The following is a 21,649-nucleotide window of genomic DNA, read 5'->3' on the forward strand; positions in this document are numbered from 1 at the left end:
GGATTTCATTTGTGAAGTCGCTTTAGCACGAAGAAAAGCAAAGGCAAGCGAAGAAAAAGATTGAAACGAAAACTCATAGAAACAAAATAGAATTTATTAGCAAAGAAACAAAGCGAATACTTACGCAAATAAACCCAAGACGCATTTTAATAATTTGATATAACAATTACAATTTTACTTGTTTGTCATTAAAGTTAAACAAATTTTAAATTTTCAATTGTGATATATAAAAAAATCAAAAAACTGTTTTTTTCGCAATAATAAAGAAAAAACAAAAAAAAAAAAAAACAGCAAACACAAAGGGAACAAAGAATCCAGCATATTTGTGAAGGATTATATACAGCATTAAATTAAAGTAATTCCGAGGTATACAATATTTTTTGAAAAATAAGACAGACGGCAAGATGGAGTTTAATAAATCTCAATTAATTTATGGTTTGTTGCTGGCCATTGGCTGCAGTTTGATTTGCGGTAAGTAATTTTAAATTATTAGTGCTATTTAATTAATTCTATATTTCTATATTTCTAACATTCTGTCAGAAACCCTCCCCCACCAAACCGTGCTCTGTCAGTGCTCAAGTATTTTTTTACTTGCACAAATTATTTTTCAATAATTATGAAATAAAAGTTTTTTCTTCTCGCTTTTAACTAATATGATTCAGTATTATTATATTATACAGTGGCACACAAATAAATGAGTAGTTACTAAGTTGCTGTTTTTGTGACGACGTTTATAATTTGATTGTTTGTTAGTTCATTTTACAAGTACGGTGTAGTGCTGACATAGCCAATTCTCAGTAACAAACCCGAATAACAAAAATAAAAACAAAAATTGTCATAAAAACAAAATTTTGTTTTTTTAGAAAACCGGTGGTCAAATTAAAAAACAGCTAGGTTTTTTGTATTTCTAGCAGATTTGTTGAAATTGCATGGCGTGATCTGTGAGGGGCGGTGCAATTAGTTACTACCGTATAGATGATTTCACAGTTGAATGTGCATGCGGATGTGCCCTACGCCTTGGTTAGTTAAAATTTCTAATGAATAAAATAGATATGTAAAATTGTTTGTATGTAATTAATTAGGAAAATTAATTCTACGAATTTGAACTTAATATGTATAATAAGAAAAACTACTGAACATATACATATGTATAAGTCATGAATAATCACAATAAAATGTTACTTTCGAGAAATGGGAAATGACCTATTCTTATCCTTGCACTAAATTTGGGGTCATAAAGATTGTTTATCTGCCGAAAAAGTGCTCTTGAAAACTTGAATCGTCGCGGTTATGGGATTTGCTGTGATTATATTATGTGAACCATATATTCACCACTTGCGGGAGATATCAAGAGAAATATTTTATAGGATATAACAAATACCAGTTAAATTATGTGAGAAAAATATTATATTATTATATTGAAGCTATTTGAGTCAGTGCACTTGAGCACTTTTACTCCTTATTAACTCGAGGTATCTTCAAAATCCCTCTTTACGCCTTGATTGGGTTATTGTTTATCACTTCATTAGACTAAGCAATAATTGACCTCAGATCTGCATACCTCCCCGAGGAGCCTGTAACCATTCTGAGATTCGATAACGCGGTCTTGATAAGTCTTATTTCACAAATAATTAAATTATAGATTTATAGTTTCCATAAATTATACTATATATAAAATTTTAAAAAAGTTTATGTTATATGAGTAAAATAAAAAACATTCCGAGTAGAATAAAAAAAGGGATAAGAAAAGAAAAGAGTTGAAAAGAGTATTTTGTCGCAATAAAAAATTTCTTATAAACATTATAGCATTACGGATTAGTACTATACTGCAGTACGTTGTAAGTCCAAAGTTTGGACTTCAATCTTTCGTAAATTAGTTACGACGCCAACAATTTACCATATCATTGTTGTAGTTATTGTTTGTAAACTGACAGTGGTTAAGGGAACTTGAACATCGGAATCGATGTATGGTTCTGGGATATTAATATTGTAGGCTAACTCGCCGAGATATTTAAAGCAAATACCATAAAAGGAATTACAAATACCTATACATGGGTTAGGATATGTATTATGTCTGTGTATTTTACAATATCTTTATTCTTTATCTCAAAACAAATTCAGTTCACATTCTACTAAATTGCGTTTGTCAATATGTTTAGGTAAAAGAAGTGTGAAAGATAGAGGGAATTGTTCAGGAACAAGAATGAATGGATAAGCCAATTGTCGCTTAGATAGACAAAGGGTAGATACGGATAGATAGATAGATAGGGGTTGAAGATTTAACTGCTCCTCAAACCATTTATTTTAGATAATGTTTGTTTTGTGTGTTTGAGATATTTTAGGCCATGTGCAACTAACGAAAACTATATTTGTTCATTCTTATCCATATTTAGCGCAAAGTGTATTACAGTGTCATCATGGTTCCGTTGATAGTAGTTTCGTTTACAATATAAATATTTTATTTATTTACAAGCACTCTTTACAATAATAAGGAAATTTATTAACAAATAACCACAATCTCAGAAATGTGGACCCTTCTGTTAGAGCATCTAATATACAGCATTAATTAAGTGCAATAATTTGTGAAAGATTTTTACTTTAAGTTTGAATGGAAGATGTGATACTTGAAATTCTTTCATTTGCCATGCAGAAAGGTTATTATCTTGTAAGTTTACTTGAATAAGTTTCAGTTAATATATTGGTATAAGTGTTCAAATTCGTGTGGAATTTTTATTTATGAAGTATATATATCTCATTACAAAAAATATGTTAATTCCTGGTTTATGTTAAAAAGCATTACCCACTGTCATTGCATGAAGATTAAAAAAGTTTGAATTCTTCATTAATCGTTTTGTCATAAATTTTAAGATTTTTTTTAAATTAAAGATAAATAGAAATTAGATGAGAGAGTCATATATATTACGTAGCATACCAAAAGATATTTAGGATTTGTTTATTTTCATTTGCTCCGTTCTTCCCCGGTTTAGTGCTACGAATATTATTAAAATATCTATAAATTGAAAGTATTCATCATTTATTATTATTCGCGGTGTGAAGGTGGTATTGTTTGCCAGCTATCATTTTTAATCTTTCTGGTGTTAACCACTGGACGAACTACCTCTGTATTTATATATGGTATAGGGTTTTACTATTTAAAAGTAGTTTTGTATAAATCATTGTTTGCTCTACTTGGAGGCAAGTGAAATCTCTAGTCACATTCTTTTGTGACAGTTTTATTTGAGCTAATAAAATAGTATAACGCCGGGAGTTGATATTAGGAAATCGTTAACGGGAGTCATACTGATTTTTATTCGAAGGGCTGATTGTATTTTGTTCAGCTAGGGTCAGTTTCTAGTACAAATAATCCATGATCGTAATTCTTCGTTCAAATGAAAGTCTAGGGCTCTGTTTATTGACATTCCATTTCATTTAATTTTTTGTTTTATTGTCTTTCATTCTATTCTTTTCGAATCCAAACTTAAAATTAATTAATTATAATACTAAATTCAGTTTCTAACAAAAAATTGTGTTTTCCTTAAAAATTCTTATAATTCTGTTCCACTTCTATCAAAACTATTTGAATTTGTTTTAACATAGGATACTTAATAAAACTCTGAAACTGAATTTTATTCATATTAACACTTAAATATGACTTTAATTATAAACATGTGATTTCATATATAAAATACATTTTTAACGTTAGTGTTGCTTTGTTAAAATAATCTACAGTGCGCAGTACTGCGAACATATTTTTTCGAAATCTGCTGGTACCAGACGCTCTCTGTAACGATAAATAAAGTAATTGTAATTATAATTTAATTTAAGATAAGTTTTTTATATATCATGTATGCAGATATGTATAAGTGCAGCTATACCTTGCATTGGATCAAATACATTTATATTATATCTGTTAAGATTATGACTTATCTAGTCGTTATATGTTTTCCCCCCATTCGTTTAAAAAAAATATGATTTCAACTTGTGTAAATGCGATTTTATCTCACAGATTGTTTAAGAAGCTTATATATAAATATGAAAAGATTTGCGATAGTTTAAACGAGTGTTGAGTATACACAATAACTTGGAAGCTCAGCCTTGACTGTCCTAAAGAAAATTAAATCTGGTATCATTGTGATTATAACACGAAGATAACAAAGAAGTTTATATATAGTTAATCTAATTGTAAGGCGCAACAGCTTTCTCAGTTAGTATATTCAAAAGTACAAAGTAAACGACAATAGATAAGAGCATATGAAGAAATATGAAATGATGGTATGACTCAATTCCAAAAACCATTTGCGGTGTAATCTAATTTTAAAAATATATTTTTTATATTTTTTTCTACTTTTTTTATAATTTTCTATCATTTTCTGTATACAACTATTGATCTTTCATTAGTGTAAATAAAATATTAGTGTGCTTGAATTACATATTTTCGATGAAAAGTGCGATCTTATTTAGTAAGCGAAATTGATGACTCAAAAAAAGTTGTTTTTTTTACAAACTTATTTTATATCTAAATCATGCAATATTGCAATATGTCTGCAGAAAGAATTCAATGCAGAACTGAGATACAGTAGTATATAATTGCATTTTCTACTGACGTAGCAAAATAGAGCCTATATAAAAGTCAGCAAATATATTATTTTTTTAAATTTATATATATACATATATACATATGTACTTTTAGAAATTAAGTCTTATCCGAACCCTTCTCAAAATTCCGAATGGATTCCGAATCAACTTCTATAGAATTGTTGTTTTGTGTGGCCTACTGGAAATTGTTTTGATAGAATAGCAGTATGTCAAATATTCAGTTAATATGTCAGCACTTTATGTTCGTCTTTCCCTATTTGTTTACTTTTTACTTCTAAATATTATACTTCAAGCTATTTCTTTCTTATCTTCACCAAAGAAACTCAATTTTATAATTGTTTAAAAATCATGGAATGTGTTTATTTTTTTTAATATTGAAAGTGTCAACTATTATTGACGATTTAAACTGAATATGCATTTTCACTTTAATATAACATTCGATGAGGAATATTTACAAATTGAAATTGTGGACCCTACGAATGAGTCGTTTCAATGTTTACTTTAACTGGAAATGATATAAAACGAAAATAACTAAAACTTCATATTTATTGAAAAATAAAAATCAAAATAATCCATCACTGAGTTATTAAAATTCATTTTAAATAAAAAATAATTTTATAAATAACGCATTTCTTAAGAAGTTTTTAGGATGTCTAATTTGAAAAAAAAAAAAAACGTTACAGGTATATTCGGCTTTATTTAACAATATCGTTTTCTTGAAGAGTAATGCATGTAATCCACTGTTTTTCTCTAACATTTCGATGCCTTTAATATCGAACGATTTATCTTTAGATTCAAAAGAAAGACTAGTTGCAGCAATTATTTTTTCATTAGAACGTTCTTTGTAGATCTGCAAAGAGAAGGTATCGACAGAATGCCACAGAATGCATTAAAAATAAAGAAAAAAATTCAAAGTGCAATGCGTTCAGATCAACTTATGATATTGAATATTTTATTTCTTGAAGAGCACTTCTTCAAATCTTTCTCTAAACGCACATATAACGTCATATAATATTTGTTTTTGAATGTTCTTCCTTTCTCAAGGTAACCGATGAATAAAATATTGTGCTAACCCCCCCGGCTATTAGTTGTAAAAATACATTTGTATTTATTATAATCAATTAATTTACCTAAATACACTTATATCAACGATTCTACTGTATCTGTATTGGCTACCCGGAAGTTCTGGAAAATTTCTTTCTAAGGCAATGGTAAGAGCTGGGAACCACAAAAAATCAAAAAGATTGATTCTTACAAGAATTTGAATATTTATTCACTGAATTAGTGATAGGTTAGCTTAATTTGACATAGCGATATTGGTTTCTACCGATACCATATAAAGTTAAACCTCTATGTAGATTTTGTCGTATATCTTAAAATTTAATTTAAAATGTATTTGAAGCCTTATTCCTCATACAAATTCTATCCAAGCATTTTTAATGCGTCAAGCCTTGGTGGAATTTTTACACAGACACTGTTTGTCGGAGTACTAGTACGTACGCTAGCAGGCGGTCTCATATAAGTGATAGCTTTAATTATAATGATATTTTTTCGCCAAAACGTAATTTTTTTTAATGGATTTTTGCATTCAATTGATTTATAAGATTATAACTCTGATCTAAGTTTATTAGATTAGTTACCAGTTTAAAAGTACCAACAAAATTTATTTTGTATCCTTAAAAAAGGAACACTTACGATTTTTTAGTTGATATCTGGACACATTTGTTTCGGGATAGTAGGATCGGATACATATTATTTATAAGTCTCTTGTTTTGATTAAGGATCGTAGTGATCATAGTTACTCAATTCTAGTTAATAATGATAAACAAATGTTCAAAATTTTTTTTTTCTTTCTAAAATGCTTTAGATCTTACAGACAAAATCACGTCCGAATAAGCTTATGTTGTACGGTTACCGAATATAACATATATAATGCACCAGAGTTCGTATTTGCAGAGCTCACGCTCGTGAGCAAGAGCTGCCATTAAGTTATAAATGGGCTTATGCTCGTGAGAAAAGAGAACGAGCTGAGGCTCATGAGACCTCATGCGCTGCTTACAAGAAGGTGTTACATGCTAGAAAATAAAAAATAAATGGCATTGTTGTTGCCTTCATTTCACAATTTGGCACGTATCACTATTTATTTAAATTTTACGCGTTTACTTAATTAATCTTTACTTACTTACTTATGTGGCCATAACAACCCGTTACCGAGTTTCGACCTGACGTAGCATGTCTCCCCAGGCGCCTCTGCTGCGTGCGCGCCTTCTCCAGTCTCGTATATCAAGTCCAGTTAGTGCTCCCTCAACTTAATCACTCCACCGGAGTCACGGTCTACTTCTACGTCTTCTTCCGTCAACTATTGCTTCAAACACCTTTTTCGCCGGAGCGTCTTCATCCATTCTCACGACATGACCAAGCCAGCGAAGCCGCTGGATGTCAATGCGCTGACATGAGATTAATTAATCTTTAACTTAATTAATATTAATTCAAGAGTTTTAAACTATATTACATTGTGTTTCGGAAAATTTGAAAACAAAAAAAAATACATATTTCAAAGTTTTACATGAATGTAATAAAACAATTTCCTTACAATGCGAAAAACAATGTATTATTGTTTTAATATCAATAGTAAGAAACTAAGTTAATTTCTAATCAAACTAATCAAAAATAAATCACTTTTTATTGAGCAGTTGAGCTCGTGAGACCTCATGAGTAGCTCCTCAATATGAGCCAATTTTGGGCTCACGCTCATGAGTCAGTTTTGGGCTCACGTGATAATTGACTCTTGCTCATGAGCCTGAGCTGCTCATGAGTGAGCAAATACGAACCCTGTAATGCACAAAGCTTGACACAAAATTTTGTTCAAAGTTTTGGTTCTGTTATTAACCTATAATGGCGCTTTGTCCATTTATTGAAATATCCTAGCAATTTAAAGAAACTGTTCAAATTAATTAGGAATTCTGTGCAAAGCTTAGCAGGAACCTAAAGCATTTTCTAGTTATTAAAGTGCTATTGATCTGGCGCTTTTATTTTTACTTTTCCTTTTCCTTAGTGTGGCAAGGATCTATCAATGTACTCAACAATTTGTTAGGTACCTATTTTTATGTTGATAGTTCATTTGGTAGCTTACTGGCTAGTTAGATACTGGGGCGTTTACGACACTACTTAAAGTTCTTGTTAGGACAGACGACTTAGCAGTATCTTTATCTTAACTGGGGACGAGATTATAATAAATTATTTCTAGTTATTATTTATTATAAATTATTTATTTAGTTATTATTATTTTGTTTTCTTGGATCAATAAATTTAAATGATTAGTTTAATTTGAAGAAAGCGTGTCGTAATAGTTGCTTGTAAATAATAACCATTTCGTTGTTGTTTTTCTGTGCAATATTAAATATTCTATTTTACATCCCCTTACAAATTTGTTGTGGTTTATAAATATATTTCTAAGAATTTATTATACATGACTGTTTTGCTGTTGTTTTTAAATACATATTTCCTCGCTGTGGATTTTTAACCTATAGTTGCAAATATTGTTTTACATTAGATACTATGTATTTAGACTAAAGTTTATGTATATATTACTATTGTGCTTTTGTTATCATACTCTTAAAGTCGGAAGTCTTATTCAAATCTAATAAATTTGCACTTACTTGTACTTTTGCATGGTCTCTCCCTTCTCCACCTTTATTGCATTTATTGCATTTAAAGGTCATCTTTGTGGTTTGGAAATATGGTGAAGAAAATGCCAAAGCACTGTTTTGCTTATGGCATTGAACTACAATTTACCTGTGAAGCGCTTGGAACGACTAATTTTATATAATTAACCGCGGAAAAGTGCTGCAAATAGTAAAAATAATTTTATGAATCAGTAAAGAAAAGAATTTAGAAAAGGAAATTAGTGCAGTTAAGAATTATTTAATTCGAGATTGTAATGCAAAAACTATACGAATAGATGGTTATATAGATATCTAATGCGTGTAAAAAGTAACTATGAAATTTTTGGTTCCATTTGAAATATATATTATTATAATAATCTTTCCATTAGCTTAAAAAAAATATTTGATTATTTTAAAGTATTGCAATACTTAAATATTACACAGAACTATTTGTTATTAAGCAGGGCTATCACATAGATTATTTTGAAAACGATATCTTTGAAGTTATTTACACAATTTTCTGTTTCTGTTTCTTAGATTTTTAGTGCTTTTCGTTTTTGTTTTCTGCCTATGTAGTTAATCCCCTAATAAAAAGTCGAAAAATGCTGTCTGTCTGTTTATAAACTGTTGACGCCTTCAATTTTAAAGTCACAGAATTAATTATGCCTTTTGCTTTGACAACAATGCATTCGTAAATATTTATACGTAAACGGAGTACATTGTATGTATAAGTTCAGAACTTTATGGTCGTTCACATTTTGCTTATCAAGCTGTTTCCAGTAAGTTGTTACTACACTACAGTTTATTCTTCATTTATGTGCATTTATCGAAGACGCAGCTTTATAACTTGAGTAGGCAATATACACATGTGCACATTTATTTATTTTATATTATATTTACAGTGAATCTAAACATTTTTTTCGCATACATAGCTATTTATACGTTTTATTTCTTAATATCTTTTTTTTCCATAAACCCAATAAGCATGATTTTTATATAAAAATGTCCAATCACATTTAAGGAAGCTTAACTTAGTTACAATATTACATTAAAATTTAGAAAACCTTTAATATGGTAAGATCCATTGCTGTAAATAAGCGTCCAGAAATATTTTTAAAGATCGATTATTTTGTTGTTATTATTATTATAGATAGGTTGTACAGCCTTTCGCTTAACTAGTCCAATTCTAAACTTTAGAAGGATTTCGTAACAACTGTGGGCCGTATTTTAACTGGGTATTTAGAGCTCAAGATTCCACTACCTAGATAGGTAAGTCTGCGTCTTGCCATGGCTGAACAAGCGTTTGCTGTTCCCTGTTGCTGTTGACAGAGTCGGCAGGAATCGTTTTCTGCTATTCCAATCTTTTTAAGATGGTATCACAATCTACAGTGGCCTTCTAGCAGTTCCGTGTAGAAAAGATCGATCATCTAATCAAGTTTTTGGTTTTTACATTTTATGGAAATGTAAAAATTTGTAGAAGCTGGATTGGATATTGGATTGCCTTTATAAAATTAATTTCGGTTGGTTAATTTTAGCTTGAGGAGACACTGGCTCGATTCTGTAGATTAAATATTCATTACATGAACTGTGCTTATATGTCTGCATTTGCATAAGAAAAATACGAAGTATATACAGATTTTACAATTTTATAACTAATGTCACGGCAGTGGGAGTTAAATTATTTTTGAATATGCATTTTAATATCAATAAAAATATATCGCACTCTAAATGCCACTAGAATCCATAACATTCAGTTCAATATTGTGGACAAAATTGAGTTTAGATCCTTAAAAATGCTAGCTCCAAAGATATGTAAGATTTATACTTATAATTTATATCATTTGGCTGTCATATAATCATTACCATTTGGTTGTAGGCCCTAGATAAATCTTTGGACTATATGGTATTAATTTAAGTACAGCACATAGCACAAAGTATGAGTTGTATCTTAAGCATGATTACTAAGCATGATTTCAAAATGGAAGGCACATGATTATAGTCACAATTTTATCCTAAAAGATGTTATATATCTTTTATTATAACTTTTCTGATTATTGTAGTATCGTGTTGTTGCCATAACAGTTAGAATTTATATTAGAGAATTTATATCAGAAAATTTTTATACTATCAGACCATCAAGCTGCTTTCGAGACTTTTAGTTTAAATTATCTACCACGGCGTTGGCTTTTACGCATTTTAGATGTCAGCACTGTTACTCGTAAACACTGTATCTTTGTCGGTATTCCCAAACATATGGATACCGCTAAGAATTTCAACTCAGAAATGGTGGCCAGACAAGTTGCCTTAAAAATAAAAGTGAAATATCTGAATAATCCGGATACTGTTAGCAGCATGCAAATAACTATTGAAATATTTGTGTTGTCAACATTGTCTAACTATATGTTTAAAAAAATCATGATAAGCAGATATTTATATACAAGTTGAGCCAATTTAAAGCAGATGTCTAGAAAATCGTGAGATCTCATGCTCCGTACAAATATCAGTTTTATGGGAAGTTTTTTCGAATTCTTAATGAGTCACTGCTGGTTAGAAAATTATGGAAGATGTTGAATATATTTAAGGTACAGAGATACTGCCAATGCTGTAAGTTTAAGCTCTATTCAAGCTTTTATCATGTTAGAAGCTTTAGTATAAACCGAAGAAACGAAAACCAATTCTTTTGGCATCGTGATCAATTTTAAGTGTAAAATTCTATATTTCAATGGATATTTCCGTTTGAACAGTTTCTATAAGAAAGCTTGAATAAAAGCCTAATATGATTACTATAATATAATGGTATTCACGATCTCGATTAACGAGCTTGCTAGTATAGTAACTTAAGTTAATAGCTAGTATAAAAGTATGATGACAACGACAAAATACATTTATTATGTTATTATGTTATTCGGTTATCCAGTTCGTTAACTCGATATTGTGAATACTATTTTTTTTCTGCTAAACATTAGTTAATGAAATTTATTTTTTTTTAGTGATATAATATTTCATTGCAGTGATTTTGTTGGTTTTTTAATTTTTTTAATCATTTAGTTAAAATATCTCAATAAATATAAATAAACAATCTCTTAAAAGCCATAAAAACGTCAGCTAAGTTTAATTAAATTATTTGTACTTTTGTTTTATATATTTTTTTTAATTTCCATTTCTACTTGGCGTGACTAAGCCCGTTAAACTTACGTGTAGAAAAATTTAATCTTCATAAAAATATTGAACTCTTTGGAAATAAGTATTCGACTGTGTCGAATTGTTTGTAATTTAACTTGGGTAAAAATGGGTAAATGGAGTTACTGTAAAGGCGTGGTAGCTTATAACCTTTTTACCAAATTCTAATGCACGTGATTGCAGGAAGCATTAAAGGATGATTTCAAGGTGGACGCAAAGTATTAGAGCAAAGTCTATTAAGTGTTATGTCAGGTTTAAATTTTCGAACATTCGAAAGGTCACTAAAAGCTGCACATGTACATCAAATTGTACTAGTATTTTTCATAAGAAAATGTAAATTTACTATTTAATTTTCAACTGTGATTGATTATAATATATATCAGTTTGTTCAATAAGCAATGTTGAAGTAAAGAAACGGAAGTATAACTAGATTGATTGATTATACCTTGCGTAAGACCTACAATTTTATACCTTATACTGTGTAGACTTGGAATCATTTAGGTGCAATATGTCGTGGAAGTCCTAAAACAATAGTGTGTATTGAGGTAGGCAAATTGAATAATGAACTGCGATGATTAATAACATGAAACAAAATGAATTGAAAATTTATTGGCGAAATTTTAGGTTCTCAAAGAAAAGTGTGGAATATGTTGTATTATAACATTATTATATTAATTTTCTTAATTTCGTTTTTATGTTATTGTTTTAGCTATAAATAATGCTGTTCAAATAACTTTGTTTCCACTAAATGGTTATATACTATTTACAAATTATATAATATATATATTTAATATTATATATTAAACATTAACTAAAAAAAAGGACTTTGTAATATCATGTAGCGAGACAATGATCACTCCTAAATCGTTACATGTATTTGCTTGCAGATCTGCTTAGTGGAATCCGTCTTATCTGTCGTTTTACCCGCATTAATAACGAATAGCTGGAATTAAAAATATATAAACCACACACAAGCATTTTTCAGATAATTTATCGGTTATAGTATCCATCAGAATGCTTGGAGATCTAAGTAAAATACTTAAGTCAACTTTATATCAGTTTATAGTTATTTAACATTAACTTTTTTACGAGGACCACTATTTATATTTTGAGCCTTGGCAACACTGATTGTTGTCAGGTGTCATCTGACGTTTCCATACGAAAATTGATATTATTAAACATCACCTACCTTAGATTTTTTGTCAAACAAATGCTATTTTTGTAATTTACAATGATTTGTAAGTTGAATGTTCGCAAAAATTTATGAGATGATTTATACGTTATTATGACTTTCGTCGTGGATTGTTCTCCCAATCGACCAAAATTTTGTTTTTGTAGGATAACGCACCCGCATAGACGTTAATGAAAACCATGTCAAAAATAAGTGAATTACGCACCCTATTCTCTAGATTTAGCTCACAGTGACTGTTACCTGTTTTCAAACTTGAAAAGATTGCTCCAGTGAAAGAGACTTGCATCAAATGATAAAATGGAATGGGAAACTGAGGTATATTTTGGAGGATTTGATAAAACGTATCCAAAGGTATACTTAAAAGGTATCCAAATGTTGAAAGATCGTCGGGCACAAAGTATAATTATCCGAAAAAATGCGTTTTTATTATTACTATTATTTTATTATTATTACTTATTATTATTTTTATTACCGGATATTTATCAAATCACCTAGTATTTGTAAAGTTTTACTAAAGCTGAGAGACTCTAAAACGTATTTATTTTTTGACAAATTTAATTGTTGTAATTTTTTGTAATCTTGAACGTTACTTATTTTAAAAATACTAATCAAAACAATATACATATGTATTTATGTTGCAAAAACATAAAAAAGGTAAATTGATTTCAGTTTAACTAAAGAGGAAAGTAAAGCACTGCCATATATTACTATTTAAAGTTAAAAAAATGATACCTAAAACCTTTTGAATCATATAGCGCAGTATAGAACAAATAGAAAAATCTATTAATCTATTTTTTAAGCATATTTGTGTATTGACAACTTCGTTTCAATGTTTGCAGTACGAAACCCACATTTTCTGATAGGTCGAAACACTGTATACTAAGCTATAAAAAAGTATAAAATTATTCTAAAGAGAATAGTAAATGAAGTGATATATAAAGTGTTCTTCGGCTATTTATAAATGAATCATTCTTAAGAGTTAAGCGATTAATCACATTATTTTTTCCAGTTTTTTACTTTTAACAAAGAAAATAAACAACAAAAAACAGCTGATAAAAGCAAAAAGTAATGAATATATTTTATATATATATTACAAATCAAAAACACTAACAAAAATTATAACGAAACATAATACGATAATAAAATGTGATAAAAAGCTATCAGTAAATGAAAAGTCCAATACACCAGCAACAGCAAAACCAGAGCAAACTTAGTAATGAAAAATATGCAAATTTTATGCATCATCACAATTTTATTTAATTTAATTTAAACGAATAAAAAATTTAGTTTTGGCTTCAGTAAAGCTTGAATACCCTCCATACAAATTTCTTTAGGAATTAACTAATAAAATTTTTCAAATTGAAACTGCTAGATCATATACTCGTATATAGGTATAAACGTTATACAAGGTGGATTTCGAAGCTAACATGATTTTTTTATAGTGTTATATGCAGTAATTCTACCTAATGGAATTAATAATAATGTGTTATCAACATCTAATCAGACTCTAAAAATGCGGAGTCTGAAGTAACAGTATTGTGATGAATGTTTTACTTTATGGCAATGATTGCCGACAGTAGAACTTCAAATCAATCATTTCACCATACGGTCAAGTCGAGTAATAGCTCAGAATAGCTGGTACACCAACAACAATCCCATCTTCCTTGTACTTAATTCCAGCAAGTGTGTAAAATATTCACTGAAATTACTGCACTGAAATTTTATCTTTATTTCCTATTCAACAACTTTTAATATGAATCATCTATCCCAATACTTAGCAACAAATAGTTAATGTCTAATCTGTGAAACAAAAAAAACTCAAGCATCGAGGACCTAATGAGAACAAAAGAAAATTAAAAAAACATATGGTTAACAGATGATCACAATAGATACTTAATGCTCACATCGACCCCTAAACACATTATCTATGACAGCTTAGTACCAGAAAAATAGAACCGTTTGACCTCAGAAAATGTTAGCTTTCGATACTTTACTCCTCACTAAGATATAGAAAACAAAGACCAATAATATGCACTACTCTATAATCGTGATTTTTGTGAATTCTACAATTTACAATTAACCCACCTTCTCGCTAACGCCATGGTGCCATTCTTCCTCTTGCTTTCTGCCTTTGATAAATCCACACTTTGGAGTACTAACCGTTTTTATCTCCACTCTCATAATTAATTACTGGAATGAAGTTTCCTACACCACCGCCCAGCAGTTCAGAGGTGTAAATATTCTCCATTAATATCTAACAGGCGACTTTAGTATATGTAATTCTAACACTGTGGTTGTCGATGCTGTCCACCTACCGCAAAAAAAGTCCAATAATAGACTAATATATAAGCTAAAAAGCATGCACACATACACACAGACAAACAAACAAATACATAGATCGATAAACAGACACGTAGATAATCTAACGCAGACCAACAGACCAACTAAAAGACAATAAGTAAGACAGACAAATAGACCGGCAAGCAACATACTATTGATTCAAATGTACACACATGTGTGCATACAAACAAATAAATATATATCACTAAATCGGTTCTTATAGTTGTACTGTAAGATAGTTGTAAGAATAAAAATAAGATTTCTGATGCCTTCTTCACTGCATCATTACAAATATCTTGACAAACTTTATACGCAATATTTTCTCCCTACTAATTTGAAAAGTAAAAGAATGCAACCTTTAGAAATTGTATTTAATAACAACTAAATTTAAAAACTTCAATTACTTATCAGTCTTTTAATGAAATATAAGAATATATATTGTACATACTTATATACATAATGCAATATCTCTTATTTTGTCCAGACTGTAAATAACAACATAATGAAACGGCAGTGATGCAGTATTAAATAACAAATAACTGATATAAAAAAGGGGCAGATCTTACTGTAGATTAAAAAAAGAAATGATTTACATGATTAGTAAAAATAACTAAAAATAACCTAAAACGCAAATTAAGTATATAATACGTACATTATATGTATATAATAATTATACAACACGTAAAACTAGTTTATTTTAATACTAAATAAAGCTATATATTGCTTTTCATTGAACTTATTGAATGGTGAGAGTATTTTCAATTTCTGATTTAATTTTTTAGCTTAAGCCCTAAGAATGGGTTATTCTGTTAAATCAAGCAAGTAAATATAAAACATTTAATTACTTTAGTAACAAATGTTAAATATTTTTAGATGTGTTCTATTTAATGTTGGCAATTTTTATCGGATTTGGTCTATCTTCTTTTTGCTAGATTTAAGACCCTATTTATTTGATTTCTTTATTTTTATTACAAAAATTAATTTCAAATTTTCTATTTTTTAATTGGAATGTTACATATACGATATACCATATACGAGGGTTACTATATTTTGGGCCTAATAATGAAAAATACTAACTTGTCGTTGAAAATTGCTTTATTGTTTCTTGAAGTATTCTCCTTTACGCTTAATAAACTTTGGCATAGGTTCGAAACATTTGTCAAAGCATTTTTTCCAATCTTCTTCAGACACTTTCAAAAGATGATTTTTTAACGTAACGACGGCTTCATTGTTGCAATTTATTCTTGATTTTCGAAAACAAGAAAAAGTCATTGGGTGCAAAATCAGGACTGTACAGCGGATGACCAATCAATTCGATGAGTGAACACTCGCATTGTCTTGATGGAGAACGATTCGACGATGTTTGTTTGTTTTCCGTATTTCATTGAAGACTTCAGGAAAACAGATGGTTGTATGTATACCATTCGGAATTGATAGTTTTACGTTCCAGTAATGGTTTAGTTGCCATGTGACCAATTTTCCTACTTGTTTCGAAATGCTTTGAGCACGAACAACTTTGATTGGATTTGATTCATCATAAAACACACGTACAGTCGACTGCTGTTTACATTCCGTCTTATACGCATATATCCATGATTCGTTATCTGTTACAATCTTATACTCGTGTACGTGTTTTAAAGCACCGTAATTGTATCTCTTGAGCATTTGTATGCACCAATCGACACGAGCATCTTTTTGAGATGCTTATTTTGTCATATGATGATCCAATGATCGTGTAATATTTTATATATGCTGGTGGAACTAATGCCTAGGGTTCCCTCAATCTCATAGTATGTCGCATGACGATCTTACATCATACATTACTCGTATTAGTTTTTTCATAACATCAATGTTTTCTGGCACAACAACTGATTTTGGCACAACAACGACCTCACGAATTTCTTCAGTGAGCGAACTGCGGCCAGGCCACGATTACTCGTGAAATCCTTGTACCAGCGTTTTACAGTGGCATTAGAACTTTAACGCCAAATGTGGAACTAAGTTGATCAATGCACTCTTGTCTTTACACTCGTAATCCACGACGAAAGTCATAATAACGTACAGTCTCGTAACATCATTTAAATTTTCTGGTTAGCGGTTGCGCATAGCGGGTGGAAAAACTACAATATTTTCATACCTTTACACCTTGTATGTGTTGTCGTTTTTAATACAACGTCGTTATCTACCTCTCTTAAAAACTTGACTAATTTTTTTTTTGATATATAGTATTCAGTTTGCTCCAGAAATATCAATGTAGTTTCTTATTATCACTTTTTCATGTGTAGTATAATAGAAAATTTCCGTTAAATCATTCACGGTGTCGTCCCTTTGACCTGTGATAATTTTTAATATATGGGAAATTAATTTATATTCGATAATGAAATAAAAAAAAATTAACTTGAACAAAGATGAATACACAAGAATCTTTTAAATTGAAAAAAAATATAAAAAAAATGAAGAAAAGTAAGTCAAGGTTCTGAAATGATAAAGTAGGAGATCGACCTGCTCATGTCTGAGTATTTTGACTATTAAAAATTGAAAATATTATTTAATCAAAAATTTATGTAATCTTTGTTAATGCAATATATTCTATTAGTATTCGTAATAAATATATTGTATTGAGTCGAAGGAGTATTTATATTTAAAATTAATGTATAATGATTATTGCTTATTTATCTGATGATTATATGCGGTACTTAGAAAAATTCTATTGTCGAAAGATCAAAAACTCAGTAAATATTACATCTAAACCTTAGGCACGATCATTAATCAATTAAACGTTATTTCTCATGCTATATATGAGTACTGCGTCGATACTGTGAGTTTATATCTTGCATGAATACTATACCTTACCTATACGTATGTATTAATAATAAATAAATTATCATTCTACGCAGATGTTTTGTTCGTTTGAAAACGTATTTGCTTAAAATATCTACTAGAACTACTAGAACTCATGTTCTCTGTTACTATCTAAACGCTTTATAACAACAACAATTAACTCTACTGTTATTGTGGGTGATATTCATTTTATATTAATAATAAGTTGTAATCTTAAAAAATAAATTTCTGCTTGATTTTCGTTTGCCTAATAAACCGATCACTACTTTTATTTGAAGTGTTCTTTTATAAATTGTCTATAATCAAAAATTTTAATTGTATGAAAATTGTTAGAATTTTAAATATTAAAACGATTTTATAAAATAAAAACGAACTTCTTAAGTTCAATATTTATATGTTTTTATTCATCAGTAGTATTTGAATAATTCTGTTTTATGCGGAGCAATTATCTAAAACACAACACTTAACTCAAAACTCTAACTAAATACAAATACCAACTGACATACTTAAATTATTTTCAAGCTTTTCATTTTAATAATTTTTTAAAATTATTTTTGCAGCTGAGCAACTCGATGTAAGTTTGGCAAATGCCAATATTCCTGGAATTCAATCAAATGTACCGACTGTGATTGCTGAACCAATCCATGTTCCTGCTGCAGATATCGAAAAAAAGAACACCACATCAACTTCCACTACTACTTCTACAACAACAACTTCTACAACGACGACCACAACAACTGCAGCTCCAACAACTTCATCAACTACTAGTACAACTACTGCTGCTCCCACAACAACTAGTACACCGGCTCCACCAAATACTACAACACCAGCACCAGCACCATTCCCAGACCCCACCATTGGTACATGGAACTCCAGTTGTATTATGGTTTCAATGGCTGCACAATTAAATTTCACCTACGAAACAAAAGGTATGTAAAATATTGTATTTATTACCATATATCATTAGTTATAGTTGATTGCGAAATGCTTTCAGACCAGTATTGACTGCAGCTTTTTTTCGGAGAGACTTTGTTTTTTATTCCTATATCTCAGTTATTGAAAATGATTATTATTATGCTGTTTTATTATGATTGATCCTGTATATGCATCATTATTTATTATACTACAAAATTTTGTTAAGGGATTATGAAATATCTTTAGTTTCTTGTTGACATTAGCACTGAGACCACAGACTATGTTTCTAATAAAGCCTTGGTCTGTTTCTATTTAGTTGAGGACCTTATGAATTTGTTTCTATCTACAGTTACTATTTTTAATTTATCTGCTAATTTAAGCCGTGTTGTAGATGTTCATAGTCGAGTAAATTTTGTTGTGTTGTTCATTCCGATTTAGTCTCTATTTTAATTTTAGCCATTCAATATAATATCGGTCCAATTATTGTTTTGAAAGTACTTGCCTTTTTATTTAGTTTGGAAAAATTAAACGATATGAAACCACAGTTTAATGTAATTAGTTGCTATATATACTTATTTATATCACCGATCACGGTCATTCCAATCCATGAAATTGTCTTATTTACTTATTTATGTTTGGGTTACAGAGACCTCCACATAGATCTATTTTACAGTTAAAAATTCTTTTGTCTTTCTGTTTTTAATTTCCTTCCTTATATATATATTGCTATAGAGCCATAAAAATTGTTACCAATATCTTCTATGATGTTTTTCCAGTATACTGCTTGTTCCACTTTTCAAAATTTTTCATACGCTGATTGAGGTATGACCTCAACTAATGTGAATTTTATTTTAAGCTTTCGCGAAATGGTATTTTTAGTTTTGCATTGATGAGTTGTATTGGATGAGGACAGTGCTTGGCAGATTACATTCGTTGAGTGTTTTTTGTTTCTTCCTAAGAAATTTTGCATAAATATGGGTCTATGCGATCGCAGTATAATTTAATGTATAAGAGGTGATATGTCGCAAAACAGTCAAAAGTATAATTGCAAAAAAACTAGTATAAGAGCAATAAATAGCAGATTGCTCTGAAATATCGTACGATGAAAAATATTGTAGCGATATCTTTTGAGGGCTTTGTTAAAATTATATATTTGGGATATCTTTTACACAGAATATACTTTTGGGTCTATCCGATCAGTTTTATTTCTAACTAAATTCTTTGTTTATCCTTTTTTAGATTCTTTATATTATTGTGATATAAATACTATTATTATTGTTAGGGGATGTAGCTCTGCGACCGTCGGGTCTATTGTGCCCCCTTCTGGGCTTAGCGTAGGTCTTTAAGCCCTGTTGTGTCAATAAAACGTAGTATAGAACCTACTTTACAGAGTTTTACTGCCTCTTCCGTAAGAATATACATTTCTAGGAGCCAATTTTGTATGTGCATTAGCGTAGGGCATTCTAACAGCACATGTGTGGCCGACTACTCATTCTCTTCACAGAATCTACAGTTTACATCCGTAAATATATCCAGTTTTGTAAAGTGGTGTTTTTATCTACAGTGCCCTGTTAGGATTCCTGTGTTGATTCTAATTTTGTCTTTTGATAGGTTCATGCAATCCTGGTATCTCTTATTGTTATAGATATCAATAAGTGATTTGGACTGTTTCAATCCTAGTATACTATCCCAGTAATCCTTTTTATTCTGGTTCTCCTTTATTTTTATGAGGGAATAGAGCGTACTATTGCCTAGACCCCAAAAAGGTTTCTGCCCCATCATCGGTGTGGCTGCTCCTTTTCTGGCTAGTTTGTGATATAATTAGATCTATGGTTATAAATAATACAATTAATTTTAAAGCAGTTATTTATGAATTTTGTATATATACTTTATAGATAATAAGGAAAAAACTACTTTATTGAATATCCCTGCTGATGCAAAAGTTTTCGATGGGTCCTGCGATGGTACCATTACACAAAATATACATATCAATTGGGGTCCCGTTGACGCAGTAAACATGATGGTAATGCAATTTGATGTCAAAGAAAGTTCAGTACAAATGACCATGGTGAGCATTAATATTCCTTTGACCAGCGATCGTTTCCCAGATGCAAAAGGTTAGTTGCTAAAAACATTTATTTTTTTTATAATAACAAATATAATTTATTTCATGTACTTTAGAGAATCAGACAATCCAATTGTTGCACCGTGGTTTCGATTTTACAGCACCTAACAAAATGTCTTATCACTGCACCCGTCCACAGGAATTTAATTTAACTGAAACTATTGCCGAGAACAAGGTCATGGGCAAAATGACTGTGCGTAATGTACAAGTTCAAGCCTTCCTTCCAGAGAAGGCCAATGGGTTCTCAGTTGCGCATGATTGCGATAGTTCTGAGACATCTGATGTTGTACCTCTTGCAGTGGGCATTGCATTAGTTGCATTAATTGTCATTGTTCTCATCGCATACTTGTGTGCACGCCGTCGTTCCACATCACGCGGTTATATGAGCTTCTAAGTACTATTGAATTAATCATATTAAGAGTATTTTGCGTTATGTAAAAAATTTAAAATGAAAAAATTTAAGTGAAGAGAGAAATGAAGATTGATGTAAAGAGCAGAGTGCGATAAATTTTAGAATCATGAAATTAATAATAATGTAAAATCATTACAAACTTATTTCGATAAACAACGTATATGTAATTGTAAACCTGGGAGGTGTCAAAAAATTATTTTATTTTGGATAAACATCAAATATTATTATATATAATTTGCTTACGCAAAAAGACTTATTGGTATTAAAGTTATGTTCTAAATATTTAAAATAAAAATATTAAGTTTAATACAAAATTTATATATCTATTTCCTGCAATTAATTTTTTTCAAAAAAATATTTAATAATATTACATACTTTATATT

The 21,649-nt window shown here is 29.8% G+C and overlaps 1 protein-coding gene across 1 annotated transcript; it reads left to right on the forward strand.

Moving 5' to 3' along the window:
- Window positions 1–226: 226 nt before the first annotated feature.
- LOC119688165 (lysosome-associated membrane glycoprotein 1-like) lies at window positions 227–21,546 on the forward strand. Its single transcript, XM_038102832.1, has 4 exons — window positions 227–471; window positions 18,375–18,743; window positions 20,625–20,846; window positions 20,911–21,546. Exons 1-4 carry the CDS (start codon window positions 405–407, stop codon window positions 21,246–21,248), a joined length of 996 nt encoding a protein of 331 aa, XP_037958760.1. The 5' UTR covers window positions 227–404; the 3' UTR covers window positions 21,249–21,546.
- The last annotated feature ends 103 nt before the right edge of the window (window positions 21,547–21,649 follow it).

This window comes from Teleopsis dalmanni, chromosome X, assembly GCF_002237135.1.
Source record: "Teleopsis dalmanni isolate 2A chromosome X, ASM223713v2, whole genome shotgun sequence".
Lineage (NCBI taxonomy): Eukaryota > Metazoa > Arthropoda > Insecta > Diptera > Diopsidae > Teleopsis > Teleopsis dalmanni.